Source organism: Equus caballus, chromosome 3 (assembly GCF_041296265.1).
Source record: "Equus caballus isolate H_3958 breed thoroughbred chromosome 3, TB-T2T, whole genome shotgun sequence".
NCBI classification, from domain to species: Eukaryota; Metazoa; Chordata; class Mammalia; order Perissodactyla; family Equidae; genus Equus; species Equus caballus.
This window is the reverse complement of record NC_091686.1, coordinates 86,343,590-86,362,274: the sequence shown is the minus strand read 5'-3', so window position 1 is coordinate 86,362,274 and position 18,685 is coordinate 86,343,590. Positions and strand designations below refer to the sequence as shown.

At 39.1% G+C, this 18,685-nt stretch overlaps 1 protein-coding gene across 15 annotated transcripts in view; it reads right to left on the bottom strand.

The window, feature by feature from the left end:
• FRYL (FRY like transcription coactivator) overlaps positions 1–18,685 on the bottom strand; it is a 245,305-nt gene that overhangs the window by 45,516 nt on the left and 181,104 nt on the right. For 10 of the 15 annotated variants that reach the window (XM_023638124.2, XM_070262481.1, XM_070262483.1 and 7 more), the window contains 12 exons: positions 16,054–16,313; positions 15,552–15,692; positions 11,863–12,031; positions 9,961–10,045; positions 9,247–9,359; positions 8,137–8,287; positions 7,369–7,472; positions 6,282–6,467; positions 4,121–4,325; positions 2,792–2,913; positions 1,536–1,726; positions 95–189 (listed from right to left, as the gene is read on the bottom strand). In XM_023638124.2, the coding sequence (XP_023493892.1) occupies positions 95–189; positions 1,536–1,726; positions 2,792–2,913; positions 4,121–4,325; positions 6,282–6,467; positions 7,369–7,472; positions 8,137–8,287; positions 9,247–9,359; positions 9,961–10,045; positions 11,863–12,031; positions 15,552–15,692; positions 16,054–16,313 (1,822 nt within the window). The remainder of the gene's footprint in view (positions 1–94; positions 190–1,535; positions 1,727–2,791; positions 2,914–4,120; positions 4,326–6,281; positions 6,468–7,368; positions 7,473–8,136; positions 8,288–9,246; positions 9,360–9,960; positions 10,046–11,862; positions 12,032–15,551; positions 15,693–16,053; positions 16,314–18,685) is intronic. The other 5 variants (XM_070262480.1, XM_070262482.1, XM_070262485.1 and 2 more) reach the window with 1 other exon arrangement.

The window sequence follows — 18,685 nt, the reverse complement described above, 5'->3', positions numbered from 1 at the left end:
CTTACTAATATTACAATATAATATTTTAGTTATACATATTCAGCTACTGAAGTTCTATGTACAACCCTCCAGGTTGCCAGGTTTAAATTCTTACTGAGAAAGGGCAGAAAGAAGATCATAATGCTTCATGGTTTCAGCCAAAGTGTCAATTGCAGACTCCAACGTGAGAAGAAGCTCAATCACAAATCCCTAGAAAAAAGGGCAGATTTTAATTAATTTTGCTCTGGGAAAAAACAAATTGCAATGGACTTCCCAAGGAGATTTAAAAATAGACAGATTCCACCTTAATACTACAAAATGATTAAACTCTTGAGCAACATGCTGCTGCTGACTGATGAAAACTCATCAAACTAATGGTATAAACTGATTATAATGACATCACAATTCATTCAAAATTGCTCAGGCCAGGAAGCCAGGAACCAGCCTTGTTACTTTCTCTCACGTCTAAATCAAATCCATCAGCAAGTCTCGAAAATATTATTTTAAAAATATATCCTAAAAAATCTGACCCCTTTTCTCTACCTCCATAGCTTTCCTTAATCTAAGCTACCACTATTTCAGCCTGGACTCTGACCACAGCCTCTGAACTGACCCCTCTTGCCCTCCTAAGGACTCCACCTGGCCGCCAGAGGGAATTTTTTTAAAAAGCAAATCATATCCATCACCCTCATCTCAAAACTTTCGAGTGGCTTCCCATCTAGTTTCCCTACTAGACCCCACATGATCGGGACCTGCCTACCTCCTCAAACTCCGGCCTCTGGACGCCCCCATCCAACACGCTCCAGCCACAGTGCTTTACCTCATGTTCCTCAAAAAACCCTATTGCTTTTGCCTCAGGAACCTTGCACTTGCCAGTCCTATTTCCCTCTGCCTGAAACGTTCTGCGCCAAATTATAACAGGACTCTCACTTCATTTAAGTACGTGTTCAAAAATCACCTTCTCAGATGATCCTACATAAAACAACTCCTTCTGCCTCATCACCCTTAACCCATTACGCTACCTTATTGTTTTCACAGCATCTGTCTAAGTAAAACTGAGTTATGTATTACAGGCAAATTAAAGGCTTGTTTTCCCAATAAAATGTGAGCTCCTGAATGCCAGGAACTTTGTCTGCCTCACTACCATATTCCCAGTGTCTAGAACGATGCTAATAAAATCATCACTCTGTATAGACTTAAGTTCGCAAGTGCAATATTTCACTTACTTTATCTTAAAAATGAAATCTCATGTTCGACGTTACATTTAAATTTCACTTCCTGTCTCTTTTACTTTGTGATCATCCTACGATAATACCCAGGGAGGAGTGTGTAAATGTCAAGCTTTCTCTGATAGGCACTAAATGATTCGATTCAATTAGTGTGTTATTAAATATTAATTACAAAACTGTACTTAATTCTTTGCCTGCTTGTTAACCTCTGCCATTAATAATTCTATATCGCTATAATTACGCTCTAGCTGCAGTGATCTGTGTTTGGCAGTAAGCCTTGACAATGAGCAGCTGCTCCAGAACTGCGGAGGGAACTTCATGAAATACCTGTGCATCTTCCCCTGGGTCCCCCACAGTTTCTACAAGTCTGGAGAGAACATCAGAAAGCGTAGTTGCAGACAGAGGCTGCTTTAGTGCCCTGAAAATCTGAAAGGATCTCCCAGCATAGTGTCGAGAAGAACAAGAAAGTGCTGTTTGCAGAGCAACTTCGCTAAGATGATGTTCCAAATGAATTCCTTCTGTGAAAACAAAGGAAACAAGTAAGCAGTCCTAGTTTTTCAGAATATAGGGGTTATAATCAGAGGCTAATTTTTCTTTTTTTAAAGATCATCTTTTTTTTTGGTCTGCTTTTTCTCCCCAAATCGCCCAGTACGTAGTTGTATATTTTAGTTGTGAGTCCTTCCAGTTGTGGCATGTGGGAGGCTACCTCAGCATGGCCTGACGAGTGGTGCCACGTGGTGCCCAGGATCTGAACCAGTGAAACCGTGGGCCACTGAAGCAGAGCATGTGAATTTAACCACTTGGCCACGGGGCCAGCCCCCAGAGGCTAACTATTTTAAACCCAGTGCCAAGCAGTCTCTGGCAAACCGGGTAGGCACTCAAATTTTATGTCAATGCTTTTTCTTGTCATTAAACTCCATTTGCATTTTAGATGACTCTTCATTCTAATCCCCAGGGAAGGAATCCTTGAGAACAGGGTTTCTCAACCTCAGCACTATAGACATTGTGACCAGAGAGTTCTTTACTGTAAGGGCTGTCCTGCAGTGTATGATGTTCAGCAGCATCCCTGGCCTCTACTCAACTAGACACCAGTAGGAACCACTTGCCCCTGCTCCTCGATTGTGACACAACGTCTCCAGATATTGCCAGGTGGCTCGAGGGGCAAAATCACCCTTCATTGAGAACTCTTGCTTTAGATATACATGTTTTTACTACAATTTTCAGAATTTTAGATCATAGAAGCCTGTACCAGTATAAAAAAGAATTTTTAAGTTTGTTATCTCTACATGTTCCTTTAATGTCACTGTTTCATAATGCGTTGTAATTTTATGATGCCACCATACACAAAACTAAGAAGCCCAGCATGTCACAAGTAGCTTCCTTATTTTTAAGTAGTAACTTAGTTTGTCTTCAACCCACACAAATCCGTTATCACTGATAAGTTAAAAACAAAAAACCTATCTAAAACTTTTTAATTTAGACATAACAGCTAACTTTTTGCTAACCATTATCAGAAGTTTCGACATCACATTAAAATATCTCATTGAAAGTAAATATTATCTGAAATATTTATTGAAAGATACCTGAGCTCGACTGCTTAAAAACGGAGACCACATGTTTTAAAAACGTGGTTAACTGCTCAGCACTCTTTATGCTAGGATTCTTGGCAGAAACATCCTCATGGTTCCAAAGGGGTCCTCTTTTTCTGAAAACAGAGAATAGATTAAGTCCCCTGGTTTTTAACTTATGTTGACAGTTCTACTCGCCTAACATGTGCCTTTGCAATTAGAAAGGAGAGTAGTTGAAGAAATCTAATGGCATGCCACACAGTCTATAGCTTACGTGCATGGATCGATCTGTAATGATCTATAGCAGGCAGAGGGAGACTCAAGCCACATATAATTTCAAAGTCTCCCATCGTTAACGTCAAATTCTTTCAGCAGTAGTAGGAAGAGATAACAAACTTTGCCAAGTGAGAAGAGTACTAGTTATTGCTTTATAAGTCAAAACACTATAATTTGTAGAGGCTGGATTGTATTTAGATTGTAATGCAAAGAAAATAATTTACTAGCTACAACTACAGGCAAAGTTTAGGACAGAATAACATCCTGTTGATTCTTTCTTGGAACTGTCTTTGCATTTTCAAGGCCACCACCTTGCTTAATAAGGGTTAAGGCCGTTATTACCACAGGCCCCAAGTGCCCTGGAGACCTTTCACATGGTCACGCCGCCTCCAGGCCCTTCTGCCTCTGATTCATCCTCCTCACTGCTACAAGGCTGATTTTCTCAACATACTTATTTAATTGTGCCTCCCACCCTCCCCATCCAGCTCAGAGATCTTCAACAGGGCCTCCTTTCTTGGAAAATAAAAGATCTGTAACGCAAGGCCTAAGCTTCATTGCCCTCCAGTTTGAATCTTCCCAAACTTTCTCATCTAGAAAGCCCCTTTCCTCAGCACCGCAGCTGGACCGGGTCCCTCATTATCCCAACACACTTCTCTTCTCACGCCCCTGTGACTCTGCTTTCCCTGCAGAACACAAGCCCTTTTCTCCTCATCTATGTTTCTTCCTTACTTATAGTGCCTTGCAAACAGTAGACCATAAGTAAACATGTGATGACTGACTGATAATGTAGCTAATGGAAGTGGAACATGTATTCAGATAATACTGTATTCTCTTTGGGCACTTGGCATCCAGACACAATTAAGGCCCTCCTTAAGTATAGCCGTGTGAGCGCAGAAGAAGAAAGTCTTTGGTGGCATCAAATCTTCTGAATATCGCACAATACAAACCCATGTATTTCAAATCAATGGCACTTCAGAAAACAAAAATGTGGTTCACCGTAGCTGACGAATGAGGGAACAGCCTAACACACACGTGTGTTGCTGGAACGGTAAGAGCTGCAAGTGTTACCTTGAGGTGATGAATTCCATGAGGGTTTTGACTTTTCCATCCTGCTCGACTGAGATGTCGACCTCGCTGAGGAGAGTGGTGTGTAGATGCGACACGGCCGCGCTGCTATTTCCTAAGCTGATACTAGACGAGGTAGAACTTGAACTAAGCCCTGAGTCAGTCATAGGGGAGGGCTGGTAATCAGGTGTAAAATCATTAACGCCTGCTGGGAGAGAGATGGCCAGCCATCAATACCCAAACACAGAAGAATCTCACACAGCACTGAAAGCACTCAACTATTGTTCCTTATAGATTGTATGGGACACCCAGGGACGCTGTTAGCACAGGTTGATGCAGATCAGCGCTCCTTCTGTTGGGGCCTCATAAGCACCACATGACATCAGGCGAGTTTTTGGGCAAACATTATTTTCATAGCCAATTATTAAAACTCAACTGCTTGGATTTACTGTGCAGTCCTCTGCTGCCATCTGCTGAAGGAAGTTGAAAGTGGCAGTTTCCTACGATTTTGGCATATTTCCTCAACATGTGTTAAGTCAGTCACATTTCTATAATGTGAACTGACTTTTTAATTTCTTATGGAAAGGATTCTTCTATACTTTCTGCTTCATTTTCCTTAAGGAAAGATTATTTTAAAGCCAATTTGTAACATTTATATTATTTCAATATTAAACAAATAATTTTAAAGGTTATTACCAATGCCCGTATTTACAAAATGGCAAAAGCAGCCTTAAAAACAAACTATGAAATTTTAAATAAAGATTCTTTAACATAAAAAATGCAGTAAACTTTTTCCATTCAGCTTTGAATCATAGTTTTAAAAGGTAAAAAAGTTTCCTAATAATTGTTTTCTTACCAACTATAGGGTCTTAAGTATATAACAGGGTTTTAACTAATAACTTTAAAATTCATTAACCCTGTACCTGACATTATATGACTAGGAAAAAAATATTATTTCAATTTTTAAAAATAATTATTTTCTATACCATCTATTATTAACCTGATAATACTGATGAATGGAATAAATAAGTTAGAGCTAGTAGGAATGAAGAAAATATAGCTTCCAAAGTTAAAAAAAAAAACTACTCAGGGGCTGGCCTGGTGGCGCAGCGGTTAAGTTCGCACGTTCTGCTTCTCGGCAGTCCAGGGTTTGCTGGTTCAGATCCCGGGTGCGCACATGGCACCACTTGGCAAGCCATGCTGTGGTAGGCATCCCACATATAAAGTAGAGGAAGATGGACACAGATGTTAGCTCAGGGCTAATTTTCCTCAAAAAAGAAAAAAAAATACTCAATAATTAAATAAATTTTATATTCTCATTAGTTTGTACCTCATTACTTCACAATGTTTTTTTTCTCTTTCTGGTGAGGAAGATTGGCCCTGAGCTAACATCTGTGCCAATCTTCTTCTATTTTATGTGGGATGCCGCCACAGCACGGCTTGACAAGTGGTGCTAGGTCTGTGCACAGGATCCAAACCTGCAAACCCTGGGCTGCTGAAGAGGAGCGTGCAAACCCAACCACTATGCCACCAGGCCAGCCCCCATGTTATTATTATTATTTTTTGCTGAGGAAGATTAGCCCTGAGTTAACATCTGTGCCAATCTTCTTTCACTTTACATGTGGGTCCTGCCACAGCATGGCTGATGAGTGGTGTAGGTCTGTGCCTGGGATCTGAACCCACAAACCTGGGCAGCTGAAGCAGAGTGCGCCAAACTTAACCATCACATCATGGGCCTGGCCCCAAAATGTATAACATTTTAACTGCAGTAAATATAATCAAGTGAATAAAAAATTTTAAATGTCTATCATTGTCAGTTTTTCAGATCTTGAGAGTAGGAGGAAGCTAATATAAGTTCGACACCTTTTTCATAACTAGTGGTCAATAAATTAAGCATTCTTTCATTGTATCTTCAACTTACACGTTCAGAACTTAAAATTTTATGACAAAGATTCTTAAAAGCAATATGGACTCAAATCCTGCAAGTTCAATTCCTTCTTTAACTGGTTAATAAATGATGTAAATGGTGCTTAAAATAATAAAACAATATTCATAAAAATGTTCTCTAGTATTTCAACTTTTATTTAGTTGACTTTCTCTATTGTAGGATTCCAAATTAAGGAAGTACGATTCCACTTTCAAATTGTATTTTTAAAGCAAATACCTGTGAAGGTATAATCTAAGTGTGCAATTTGTTTGACTGTAAGCACCCTGGGCTCATTAAACTCCTTGTTCCTGAGAAGGACAGAAGCAACAGTTCGGATGTTACTGCTGGATCCCATTACTATTAGTAAGTGCAGAAGCAGGCGTTTACAATGTTCATAGACCTCAGGGTGGCAGTGGTCAAACCCTAAAAAGGATAGTAGAAAATAATCATCAATAAAGAGAAATAATGAGTCTTCTTGCAATCAAAGTCATATTTTAAAGAAAAGCAGAAATTATATGAAATATTTTGTGGAAGATCATGTACCACATAAAGATTTTTTGTTGGCCTAGGGTTCACATATGCTTTTCTAATAGTCTATTGTACTAGGGAGAATCAAGATAAGTTCTCAATGTGTTTTATGTCTAAAATTTAGTACTCTTTTAGAAATTATTACCGTTACATAACACTAGATGTAGATGAATTTTAAAAAGGCAAGGATTTTTGGAGCCTAGCACATAATACAAAGACAATTTATGTTTGATTACTGAAGGAATGAAGTAATAAATATATAATAAGTGTGCATTATCAGGAAAACTTAGGAGAAGATGACTATGTTGATTTGCTTCAGGAAGCCAATCCTAGAAGCTTGAGAAGTGTTGCCAATGTGATGGATCCCACGTGTTTGTTACAATGGGCACAATGGAGTGTCAGCTGTGATAAGCAGAGTGTCCACAATCCAATTCTTTTGGGACTTGGAACTCATTTCAATTTCCCAATTACTCTGAAAGTTCCAAGCCCCAGAGGTGAATTAATTTTACTCTTGCTATGGCTACAGAATTTTTTCTGCTAGAGGGTTTACGTGTTTGTGTGTGTGGTGAGAGAGGCAGTAGGATAGGAATAGGAGTGGGGATAATAGACTTGTTTGTAGTTAAAAGAAAGGCTAGAAATAACTTCCCACTAGACCACGAGAATCACAGTAAAAAGTGTCACGGAAATAACATACAGAAAACGGGAACAGAAACATGTAGAAACTTTCTTAAAACTATATTGCCTTTAAATTATCACAAAAATATGAAATGAAGGAATTAGAACCAATATTTATTACCTATAAAAATTGCATGAAGAAGAAGATGGAGGTAGCTTCCCCATTCCACCTTCACACTATGATCAATGATCAGATCAGTCAAAAGGATTACGGCTATGTTACACCTGTGACAAATCAGAGAGTTATTAACATTTTACTAGGGTAAACCTAGAGAAAATCTTATGTAAATTACTTGAAAACTTTAATATTGTATTTTATGGAAAAATACAACTTCTCAAGAAAAAAAGAGGAAAAGAGATACAGGCAAAGAAACCGTTAAGTGATAGTTTTAGAAAAAATATATCTACTAAGAGCTCCTCGAAGTCAAGGGCCATATTTTCTTCATCTTCAACCTTGAGAGCTTAGCACACTGCTTGCCACATAGTAGGTGTTCAATTCACGTTTGGTACATTAATAAATTCTGAAAGAATGCAGTTAACTGTTCTGTTGTGATTTTGCTAAGTAGAATTCAGTTTAACTCAATTCAAAATAATAGTGCCTACTACCATAAAGCAATATTTTTCAGATGTAGTAACTGGGTCCCAGAAAGGTCAAGTAACTATGCCAGACACCCAGAAAAGCAGCAGCAGAATTATATTTAATATTATTAAATGTAAACAGAATTCTAGTTTTTAGATCTCTGAAAATCTAAACACAGTGATCTAATTTGTTGCAATATCTAAAGAAAGAAGATTGCTTTTATCCTGTGTCATCAGATAGCATAAAGAAAGCTGAAAGTGTTAAGCGGCAATTTGGCTCATATGAAATAGGAATGACGCTGTAGTCCACCTGTGAAGAGGTAATCCAGGTGATGATGTTTCAGGCAAGTAATCCACCAGTGGTGACCAGCAGCCTCCAGCTGGTGGGAAGGGTAGTGGCTCTCCTTGATTATGCTCCATCACTTTCAGTCGCCAATTAGAATAAAGTGGCATTGAATCACCTATCAAAATAAAATGATCTCATTTTCTACACCATCTATTTTCTGCCAATATAAGCAAACTCTAGTAAGACGCCAACTATTTATAGCATTGGAAAGTGCTAAAAAATAGTTTCCCACTACTTGACATATATTTGCTAGCGAGACCTGAGTACAATGATCAAATTAAGCAAATCAGAGAGAGAAAGCGTTATCAATTCAGGTTCCATCCTTTATATCAAAGCAAAACTACATTAGCACTTCATTATGACTCCATAATTGATGTCCAAGCCGAGAGACCACATTATAGGTACAGCTGCCTTGTAGCAAGGGCCTTCTGGTAAGTTACTCAATTCTAAATTTCCTGAGATAGGGCCAACACAAACCTATTTTAAAAGGAAATCAGCTCTACCACAATGGGGCTGCAGGGTGCAGTAAATAATGCAATCAGGAAATGTGAATTCTGTGTGACGTGGGTAAGTCACTTAACCTCTCTGGACCTCAGTTCCATCATGTGTAAAATGAGGATATTGGACCAGATCATCTTCAGGGTCCCTTCCCAGTTGGAAGGCTTGTGTTTTGATTCCACCCTACCTCAGTGTTACAGTGAGACTTCGGCAGATTACTCACTTTGCAATTGCAAGGGAGAACTTTTTAGGAAAACGTGAGTCCAATGGAGAAAGCGCAAACCTGTTCAAGAAAGCAGCCTGGTGCTAGTGTCTGTTCTCTGATGCTTCTTGAGAACCGATTCTTACGTTTCCTTTGATTTATCTACAGGGAACCTGCGCTTTTAAAACAAATTTCCCCCACTCATGCTGCTTCTTAAAATCAAGATATTTCAGACTATGTCAGAACACCACTAGTGGCACTTAAATACTCTTCTTAAAAACAATTTATTGGAAAAAATATATTGATTCACTCTAATATAATTAATAAAACACCTCGCCATTGTAGTTATTAAAAAAACATTTGGAACTTATTACTTTTTTCTTCTTCATAAGATCCTCCAGAGCTGCTACTGTATCGAGATTCTAGTCTGTGATGTTGACGGTTTAAATGACTGTTTAGTCCACTGTAGATGTCTAGGTGCACATAGCTACGGGAATGATCATCGCAGTTAGTCAAGGTCAAGGTAAAATGGTATTTGCACTTTATATTTCACTTTCTATGTTTAAAAAAGAACACAGTACACAAAATATTAACAAAAGTTTACTACATATTAATATTTACTATGTAGTAATATATTTATATTATTTACATATAATTATTAATATTAATATATAATATTAATATATATTAATTTCCATCTTACAATTCAAAAGCTTAAGCTTTTAAGTCAATTATTTCTACCTGAAGATTTTCCTAAATTGTTGTGGTAATAATGTCTGATGAAACTTATTTTCTACCAAACAGGCAGAGTAAATATCCATTTAGACGAGTTTAAAAATGCAGCAACACAAAATGTGCCTGACCATATTCCACGTCTTCCTCCATTCAAGCAGATGAAAGAATCTAGCATGTCAGCACCTTTAATGGTGAGACAGTCAATGTGGAAAAATCCCAAAATGCAAATGTATTTCTTCACTAGAATTTTAACACAATGAAATACGCATTCCAATGCAGAAATTACCATTTATTCTGATGACAGTCAGCGTCTGTCAAACTGAAAGGCTAATGAGGGACAGAGAAGGACTTACCCCTCTTCCATATTCTCTTTTATGGGCTTATTATCAAGATTGCCCTCTGTGGGAGCTACCATCGTATTGCTACTGGAAGTAGTTCCTGTAATCAGAAATAAAACAGTATCTGTGAATTTAAAGCCAGTGATAACTCAATAAGAACAAAAGACTTCAAATTACAGATGTTAAAACTCCACTAAACTGAGAGCAAGGTGATTTTTTTACAAAGGAATGTATTCATAATGACCAAGAGGGAAAGGAGACAACAGCAACAAAATTTTGGATGCTGGAAAACCAATGGACAAGAAGTAAGTGTTAAGAGGGCTGAATCCAAAGCTGGTAGTGGGGGAAACAAAGAAGCTTCCATATCTATGTTGCTGAACCTCCCAAAGGCTCAGGAATTAGTGGCATCAACGACCTCTGGAAGCAGGGGTTGAAGGTGGCACTAAAAATGGCAAGATTGGTTGAGAATCTATTTCAGAAGTAGGTGGTCCCTAAGACCTATGCCCTTCCCTCTTGTAACTGGGTGGCTGTCTCTGTCCACTTCTAGACGTCCTTTCTGATGAAGACTAAATCAGAAGATTTCTGGACTAGGGCACACCACATCCAACTGAAGGAGCAACTCTTTACTGGGAACAAGAGGATTAGGTGAAAATATACACACCCAAATTTGAGACTGTATCCCCATGTAGCTTTCTTACCCCACGGGGCTAAGGGCAGGCTTGAAGACCATGATGTGTGTGTGTGTGTGTGTGAGTCTACAGATTCTACATATTTGTACAAACACACACACACATACACTCACAGCCCTACACCTCTACTTTAGGCAGATGACTAGTAGAGTTTTCTCTGGGGAATCTGATTAGTGCAAGAAAAAAGATCTATGGACACTTACATCAGTGAAATCATTGCACAACAAATAACAAGTCCATAAATTCCTTATATACCTACAAAACATTCAATCCACTTTTTAATACTCCACTCTTTATGAAAAGACAGATCCAGAATTGGTAGGCTTTTGAGAAAAGCACTTACTAAGACAAATCAAAACAAACAGCAATATAGAGAAAATAGGAACTTTTCTTGGGAGAAGAAAACTTTATCAGATATAGAAAATAATCCAACCATGGAACATGAATAGGGCACTCAAAAAAATTCTATTTTTTTAAAAAAAAAACCTCTTTGGAATTAAAAACATTCTGGCAGATAAGAAAAATTCAGTAGAAGCATTATTAGATGTTGACTAGAAAGGAGAACAAAAAGCCTAAGAGATGAAAATGGATAACAAAAAATAAATTATAAAGATATAAAAGATCTCTAATTATACAGATAATGTTGTTATTAACATACTGAAAACATTTAATATAAACTGTTTAATATAAACTGAATGACAGAGTTTCATCGAAATTTAATCTACAATAGCCTAAATATTATACTGATTTTCAATGGAAGTTATTCCACCAGGGACATAGTTTCTTCGACTCAAAATATTACAATCATCATAATATATGTATTTACATAAAAGTATAGACACTCACATGATTGGATACTATGCATGATATATGCCCAATAATTCTAGTATGAAATTACAGACTAATTTCAATACGTAAGCATTTTCTATATTGAACACTAATTATATTCATCACAGAATGCATTTGTTAGATAAGGAGACATAAATCTATATTCCAGTTCTGAATAAGTATGTAAATACATTTCCCGTCTGTAACATTAAGAACCCTTACAATGTCAAATTTCTTTACTCATATGAGGATTTACAAAGTCTCGAGTTAATTACCATATATGACTCAGGTTTGCCTTCGTTTTCTTGATGATGAGGTTTAAAGCAAACCCTTGCTAAAAGGAACAGTTATGTGAAGCTTCTCTTTGGGGACAAGTGATCAGTTCTAAATGACTTCCCACCTGAGGTGACGGAAGGGATCTTATAGCTGGAAGTGATGCGGTAATACGGGGGGTTATCCATGTGAGTGACGCCCGAACTGACAGGATCCGTCAGCTGCAGTTCACTCACCAGTTCTTCGAGCAGCTGCATTGTTTTATCTCTACCTAAATATACAATAACTTTCTTTACCTGCCGCAAAAGAAGAAGCAAAAGTCTTATCTCATAAGTTTATCTTGAGACAAATTTTATCAAAGTAACTTTAAGTAGTAGATGAATTAAGTACAATCTAAATTTGAATAGACATTGATCAGCAATAAGACATTAATCTGCTTTACAAATACTGTGCTCCCTCTAGCCCTCAACATTATATATAATTAGGATGACCTGGATACATTGTTTAATGGTTTCCACAATGTTATCTACTTCCTTTACTTTTTGGCTTTTTTTTTTTTTAAGAAAAGCAAAAGAGAGTTTGCTTTCCTATAAGCCAGTTTCTTTTCTTTTTTTTTTAAAGATTTTATTTTTTTCCTTTTTCTCCCCAAAGCCCCCTGGTACATAGTTGTATATCTTCGCTGTGGGTCCTTCTAGTTGTGGCATGTGGGACGCCGCCTCAGCGTGGTTTGATGAGCGGCGCCATGTCCGCGCCCAGGACTCGAACCAGCGAAACACTGGGCCGCCTGCAGCGGAGCGCGCGAACTTAACCACTCGGCCACGGGGCCAGCCCCTAAGCCAGTTTCTTTTCAATGGAAAAGCTTTTGATTAGTATCATCCTAAGGTTTTCCCTCATATTTTAAGTCAGCCAGCCCTTAAACCCAGGATTTATCTTTTATTCTATCTTCCTCATTCTGTATATCCAACACAGCAGTACCGAGTAGTGATTAAGAGTAAGGATCTAGAGCTAAACTAGAACTCAAACTACACAGCCTGGCCTGGAACGCAGATCTAACACTTACTAGCTATGTGATCTGGAAAGTGACTCTCGGTTTTCTCTTCCGCAAATGGGGACAATAGCATCTACTTCATACAGTTTTTAGGATGAAATAAGTTAAGATTTATAAAGCACTTTAAAAATGCCTAGTACATAATATGAGTTAAATAAGTGAAAACAAAATTTTTGTATGCATTATATGCATGTTTTAGTAATATGTATTAGAGAAAGAGCTTACTAACTGATCAGCCTATCTCTTTTTTTCTCCCTCCTTTCTTTTTTTTTTTTTCCAGGAAGATTAGCCCTGAGCTAACTACTGCCAATCCTCCTCTTTTGGCTGAGGAAGACTGGCCCTGAGCTAACAGCCATGCCCACCTTCCTCTGCTTTATACATGGGATGTCTACCACAGTATGGCTTTTTGCCAAGCAGTGTCATGTCCGCACCTGGGATCTGAACTGGCGAACCCCGGCCACTGAGAAGCGGAAGGTGTGAACTCAAATCACTGTGCCACCAGGCCGGCCCCATCCCTCCTTTTTTTTTAATTCTTACTACTCAAAATGTGGTCCTAGTAGCATAGGCAATATCATCTGGAACTTGCTCGAAATACAGAATCTTGGGCCCCACCCTCACCTCCAGAATGAGAACTAGAACAAGATCACCAGGTGACTCCCATACATACAGATGGATGCGAAGCTGTGCTTCAGATGACCCCTGGACAAATCTTAAAACATTACATCATACCAAAAATCTTACAGTGCTTACTCATCAATAACGGTCCTACACACAGCTCTTCATCCAACCCCCTCCATCTATTTGCTAATTCTCTGTTCTCAGATCAGCCTCCTCTGACCATGCCAGGTGCATTCCTGCCTCTGTGCCTTTGTTATGACTGTGAACACCTCCAGCTGACACTCCTGACCCTAATCCTGTCAAGTCTTCCAGCCCCACCCCCACCCCAACTGTGCTGCGTTCACATGAAGCTTTCACTGACTTTTCCCAAACCATCTGACTTGGAATTCCAGCTCTAAGAAGTGATACAGCTAAATGGCTGCGTGACTCTGAGGAAATTACTCTTCTCTCAGCCTTGTTTTATTCACCTGTGAAAATGCTATAATAATCTTACCAAACTCACAGATATCTTCTGAGAATTAAATGAAATAATGTAGATAAAGTTCATGAATCATGCCTGGCTCTTATAACAAGTGCTTAAGAAATAATAATTAAGAAATTAATATTATCGTCATTAAAAATGGCTCTTTTTAAATTCCTGGAAAATGCCTATTTTCTGAATTTCATCTTGGCATGAATTATAACTTCATACCTGTTTCTAGTTCCAGCCCCAGTTCACTCATTCATCTAACTAATGGGCACCTTCTAAGTGCCAGGCACTCTTCTAGGCTCTGGCCAGACAGCTATGAACCCAGTAGACAAAAATTCCTGCTCTTAAGGAGCTCACAATCACCTGGGTTGATTGAGGCAAAAATAATGAGGCAAACAGGTAAAATATACAATATGTTTGACAACAAGTGTGAGGAAAATCAATGAAGCAGGGAAAGGAAAAAGAAGAGTAGGAGTGTGGGGCAGGGCATCTGTAGTTGTAGATAGGATAACCAGCCAAGGTCTCAATAAGCGGACGTTTGAAGAAAGCTCCAAGGAGGTGAGGGAGTGAGCAATGTGGCTACCTGGGGAGAGAGGAAAAGTACGTGCAAAGGCCCAGAGGTGGGAATGCCTGGTGTGAGAGCAGGGTAGCAAGGGGGTCAGCAGAGCTTAGGGGGAGGGAGCCTGAGGGAGAATATCAGCAGATGTGGTCAGAGAGGTAATGTGGATCATGTTGTTCTGTCCCATACACCGACCTTGCTTTAAGTGCTTCTCAACGAATATTAATCCTGTGACATGCCTCCAGAACAATTCTTTCAGTAGTCAGGTTAACTCAGGCAACGCTGGGTAAAGCAAAGCTATTCAATGGTGTGTTTAAAATAGAATCTGTAAGAACTTTTAGAGCAACATTCTGCAGCTAGTCTTCTGTGGAACACACTTTTAGGGAATGCTACCACGGGATGGATAGCTCTATCTATACACACACACATACGTGTGTTTGCACACATGTGAGTATATTCAGTTTAACCCTCATGTTTGATGGTTTCATATTGTTCTCTTAACTTGAGCAGATTTTAGTACTGCTTTCCCCCTAGAAGGCAAAGACTGTTATATTGTTCATTGTATATCTCTTACTGTGCTTTTCCCTTGCTTCCAGAAGCCTTAGGTGCAATTCTACAGGCACTGAGCCCTCACTCACCATCCTGCTCTAATATCCCAATGCCAGCTCCTGCCTAGCAGAAACTATAAACATCCTCAATTTTGTGGTCTCTTCTTCACTATCACTTTCTCTCGAGCAGCATCTCTAAACCTCCCAGACGGCTGTGGTTCCCAGATCATTCCCTCTCAGTACTCTGCAATTTTCCCTTGTAGCCCTTATCAAGACTGCACTTTATTAACTTACTGATTTATTCATTAAATAAATCAGGTGTAGGTTCAGAAAATAAAATCTGTATCACCCATCAGATTGTAATGCCCAGAATCTAGAAGAGCAGCTGGCCTGTGATGAAACTAGAAAATACTGGTTGAATGCATCAATGAGTAAATCCATGTGCGATTTCCTGACTGTCCTCATCCTGGCCCTGGCTTTGCCTCTGCTGGTCTACTGCGGCCCATGCTCTGAGATTATAAGACACCAGGTAAATATTTTTGAAAAAAAAAGTCAAATGAACTTGAATACATACGTAAGGCAAAAGGCTTGGTTCACTATTCACTCCACAAATGCTGATCAAAAAGTGCAAAATTATTTTCAGGTTTTTTGGCCAGCCATCTGCAAGTGTGGTCCACACATTCTCCACCTCTGACCAGGCCAGCTCATCACCATACTAGATGCAGGAAGCACAAGACATACTTCAGTAATGACTGTCTATTAAATTCCCAACTTGTCACATCATGCAATATCAGAAAATAACATTTTTATGGACAGCTTTAATTGTTTCCATGCTTTAGAGGAATAAGCATTTTTTTCAACAAATCTGTACATAAATATCATTAATCGCATATGATTTTAGCTCCCTCCCCAAAAAGATATTTTATATCTACTGAGATATTTTTTAAAGACAGGAATTTATAACGTACATATGCTTATCACAGGATTATCTAATCTCTTCATCTATTTCTAACCTTGTTGACTCCTCGTAACTCAGTAATTTTGGGCAGCAACTGGAAACACAAACTCCATTTTACCTTTGCTGTCATGTACATCAGATTGTTCAAAACCATTGCAGTGGCTTGTGGGGAGCCCCAGCCTTCTCCTCGTAACCAGCGCCGGCTAGTCACCATAAGTTCTCGATCTTTTAAGGAATCATCTTCATCTTCATCATGTCGCCTTGCTGTGGGCAAAGGTTTTAAATCTACCAACTCAATGTTGTTCATCCATGGTAAGAGGTAATGCAGCATGACTTGCCTCCCAGCGGGGTGAGCTGTCTGAATTCTCTGGCTTATCTCTGTAATTGCAAACAAGCCAAAAGAGGGAACAATTGATAGAATTTTGGTTTTCGTTGATTTGTAATTAATTTCAACATCTCATTCTTAAAGAATAGGAAGCCAGATTTTACTCATTATACTTAAAAATTATGAGTACTGTTTCCCCTTTTAATAAATTTGACCTTGGTGACATCGTAAAGAAAAGTAACAGCTAGCATATATCACGTACTTACTTTTTATATAAAATACCATTGATGGTTAAGATAAATAAATACGTACTGTCGGTGGGATTGTAAAATGGTGCAAACACTATGGAAAACAGTATAGTGGTGCGTCAAAAAATTAGAAAGAGGGCTGGCCCCGTGGCCGAGTGGTTAAGTTCACGCACTCCGCTGCAGGCGGCCCAGTGTTTTGTCAGTTCGAATCCTGGGCGCGGACATGGCACTGCTCATCAAACCACGCTGAGGCAGCGTCCCACATGCTACAACTAGAAGGACCCACAACTAAGAATATGCAACTATGTACCTGGGGGCTTTGGGGAGAAAAAGGAAAAAAAATAAAAAAATCTTTAAAAAAAAAAAATTAGAAAGAGAATTACCATACAATCTAGCAGTCCCAATTCTGAGTATATACCCAAAAGAACCGAAAGCAGGGTCTCGAAGAGATACTTGCACATCTATGTTCATAGCAGCATTATTCACAATAGCCAAGAAGTGGAAGCAACCCAAGTGCCCACTGACGAATGGATAATCAAAATGTGGTACATTCATATAATGGAATACTACACAGCCTTAAAAAGGAAGGAAATTTTGTCACTTGCTACAACATGGATGAACCCTGAGGACATTATGCTAAATGAAATAAGCCAGTCACAGAAACACAAATACTGTATGATTGCACTTACGTGAGGTATCTAAAGTAGTCAAATGCATAGAAATAGAAAGTAGAATGGTAGTTAGCAAGGGCTGGGGCAAGAGGAAAAAGGGAGTTAATTGTTTAGTGGGTAGAGTTTCAGTTCTGCAGGATGAAAAATTTCTTGAGATCTATTTCACAATGATGTAAACACACAACTGTTGAACTGTATAGTTAAAATGATTAATATGGTAAATTTTATTATATGTGCTTTTTACCAAAATAAATAAATGCAATTTTAAGATAAAAGACAATCTTTATACATGGATTAAATTAAACTGACCCATGAAGAACCTCAGGTTTTGGTTCTATCTAGGGGAGACTCCTATGATGTGCTTCTTACTTTTACATTCACCTCATTTCATGCTCATGACAAACCCGTGAGGTGGACAGAGTCAGGGTAACTTGCCGGAGGTCAGATAGTAGCAAGTGGCAGAGGATTCAAACACAAGGTTACTTTCAAAGCCCAAGAGTTTTTATATACTGTTTAATTTCCATAAACAACTTTAAATAAAAATCTTCTTTCTCCTCAGGCCCCTACCCCTTTTAGATCTTGCACTTACTTACTCACTAGAAGGAGTGAATGTGGAAGCACAGTGATTCGGAACTGGGCTCTGGAATCACACACACCTGGGTCTGAACCCCAGCTCTACCACAAACAAGCTGCCTGACCTGAGGCCAAACTGTCAACCTCTGATCCTCAATTTATTGTTCTGTAAAAAGAGGGTAACAAACTAGTTGCCTCATGGAGTTATTGTGCAAATTCAATATAGTGCCAATGAAGTGCTGAGTCCAATGCCTTGCAAAGAATTCTGCGCAATTCTAACTTTTTCCAAGAATCCCTCTGTTAATACATCAGTGTTATTGCCTCTAGAATGAAATATTAGACCTGGAGCTCTGAAAGTAGTTGAATGAAGAGATCTTGTCTGGGGGAGAGTCCCACAGTGTGTGCGGGAGCTGGGGCCACAGCACTACCAGCTGCCATCCTGACCAATTTCATGACCTTTGGGACCCAGCTGGATTTCTCTGCCTTCTGTGCAGGGGCCTCTAGAAGAAGCCCAGCAGCCCCTAAAAATCAGCATTCACAATGGTGACTACTTTGTGCTGATGACCATCCACGTACATCTTAAAAAGGCTGGCGGGACTGTGCGAGTTGGGGAACAAAGAGGGGCGTGATTGCTGCCATCTACCACTGCAAACCAAAGAGGTAAGCTGCTTTCAGACTGAATGTCAAAAGAACTTAAGTTGCTTTTTCCCCAGTCTGGTCAACTAGGGATGGGAAACAAGCTATTTCCACTGCTGAAATAGGCACTGTGGAAAGACTCCCAAAGAAGGCTAAGGTCACTATGGCTGGAGCCCAAATGAAAGAAAGGATCCACAGCAGAATCTTGCCATCCCCTGGATGCCAATTTTGGTGCATGCCCAGTACTCAGGCGAGACCAAGATCTTGCTGCAGATGAAAGGCAGAAAAGCTAGGGAC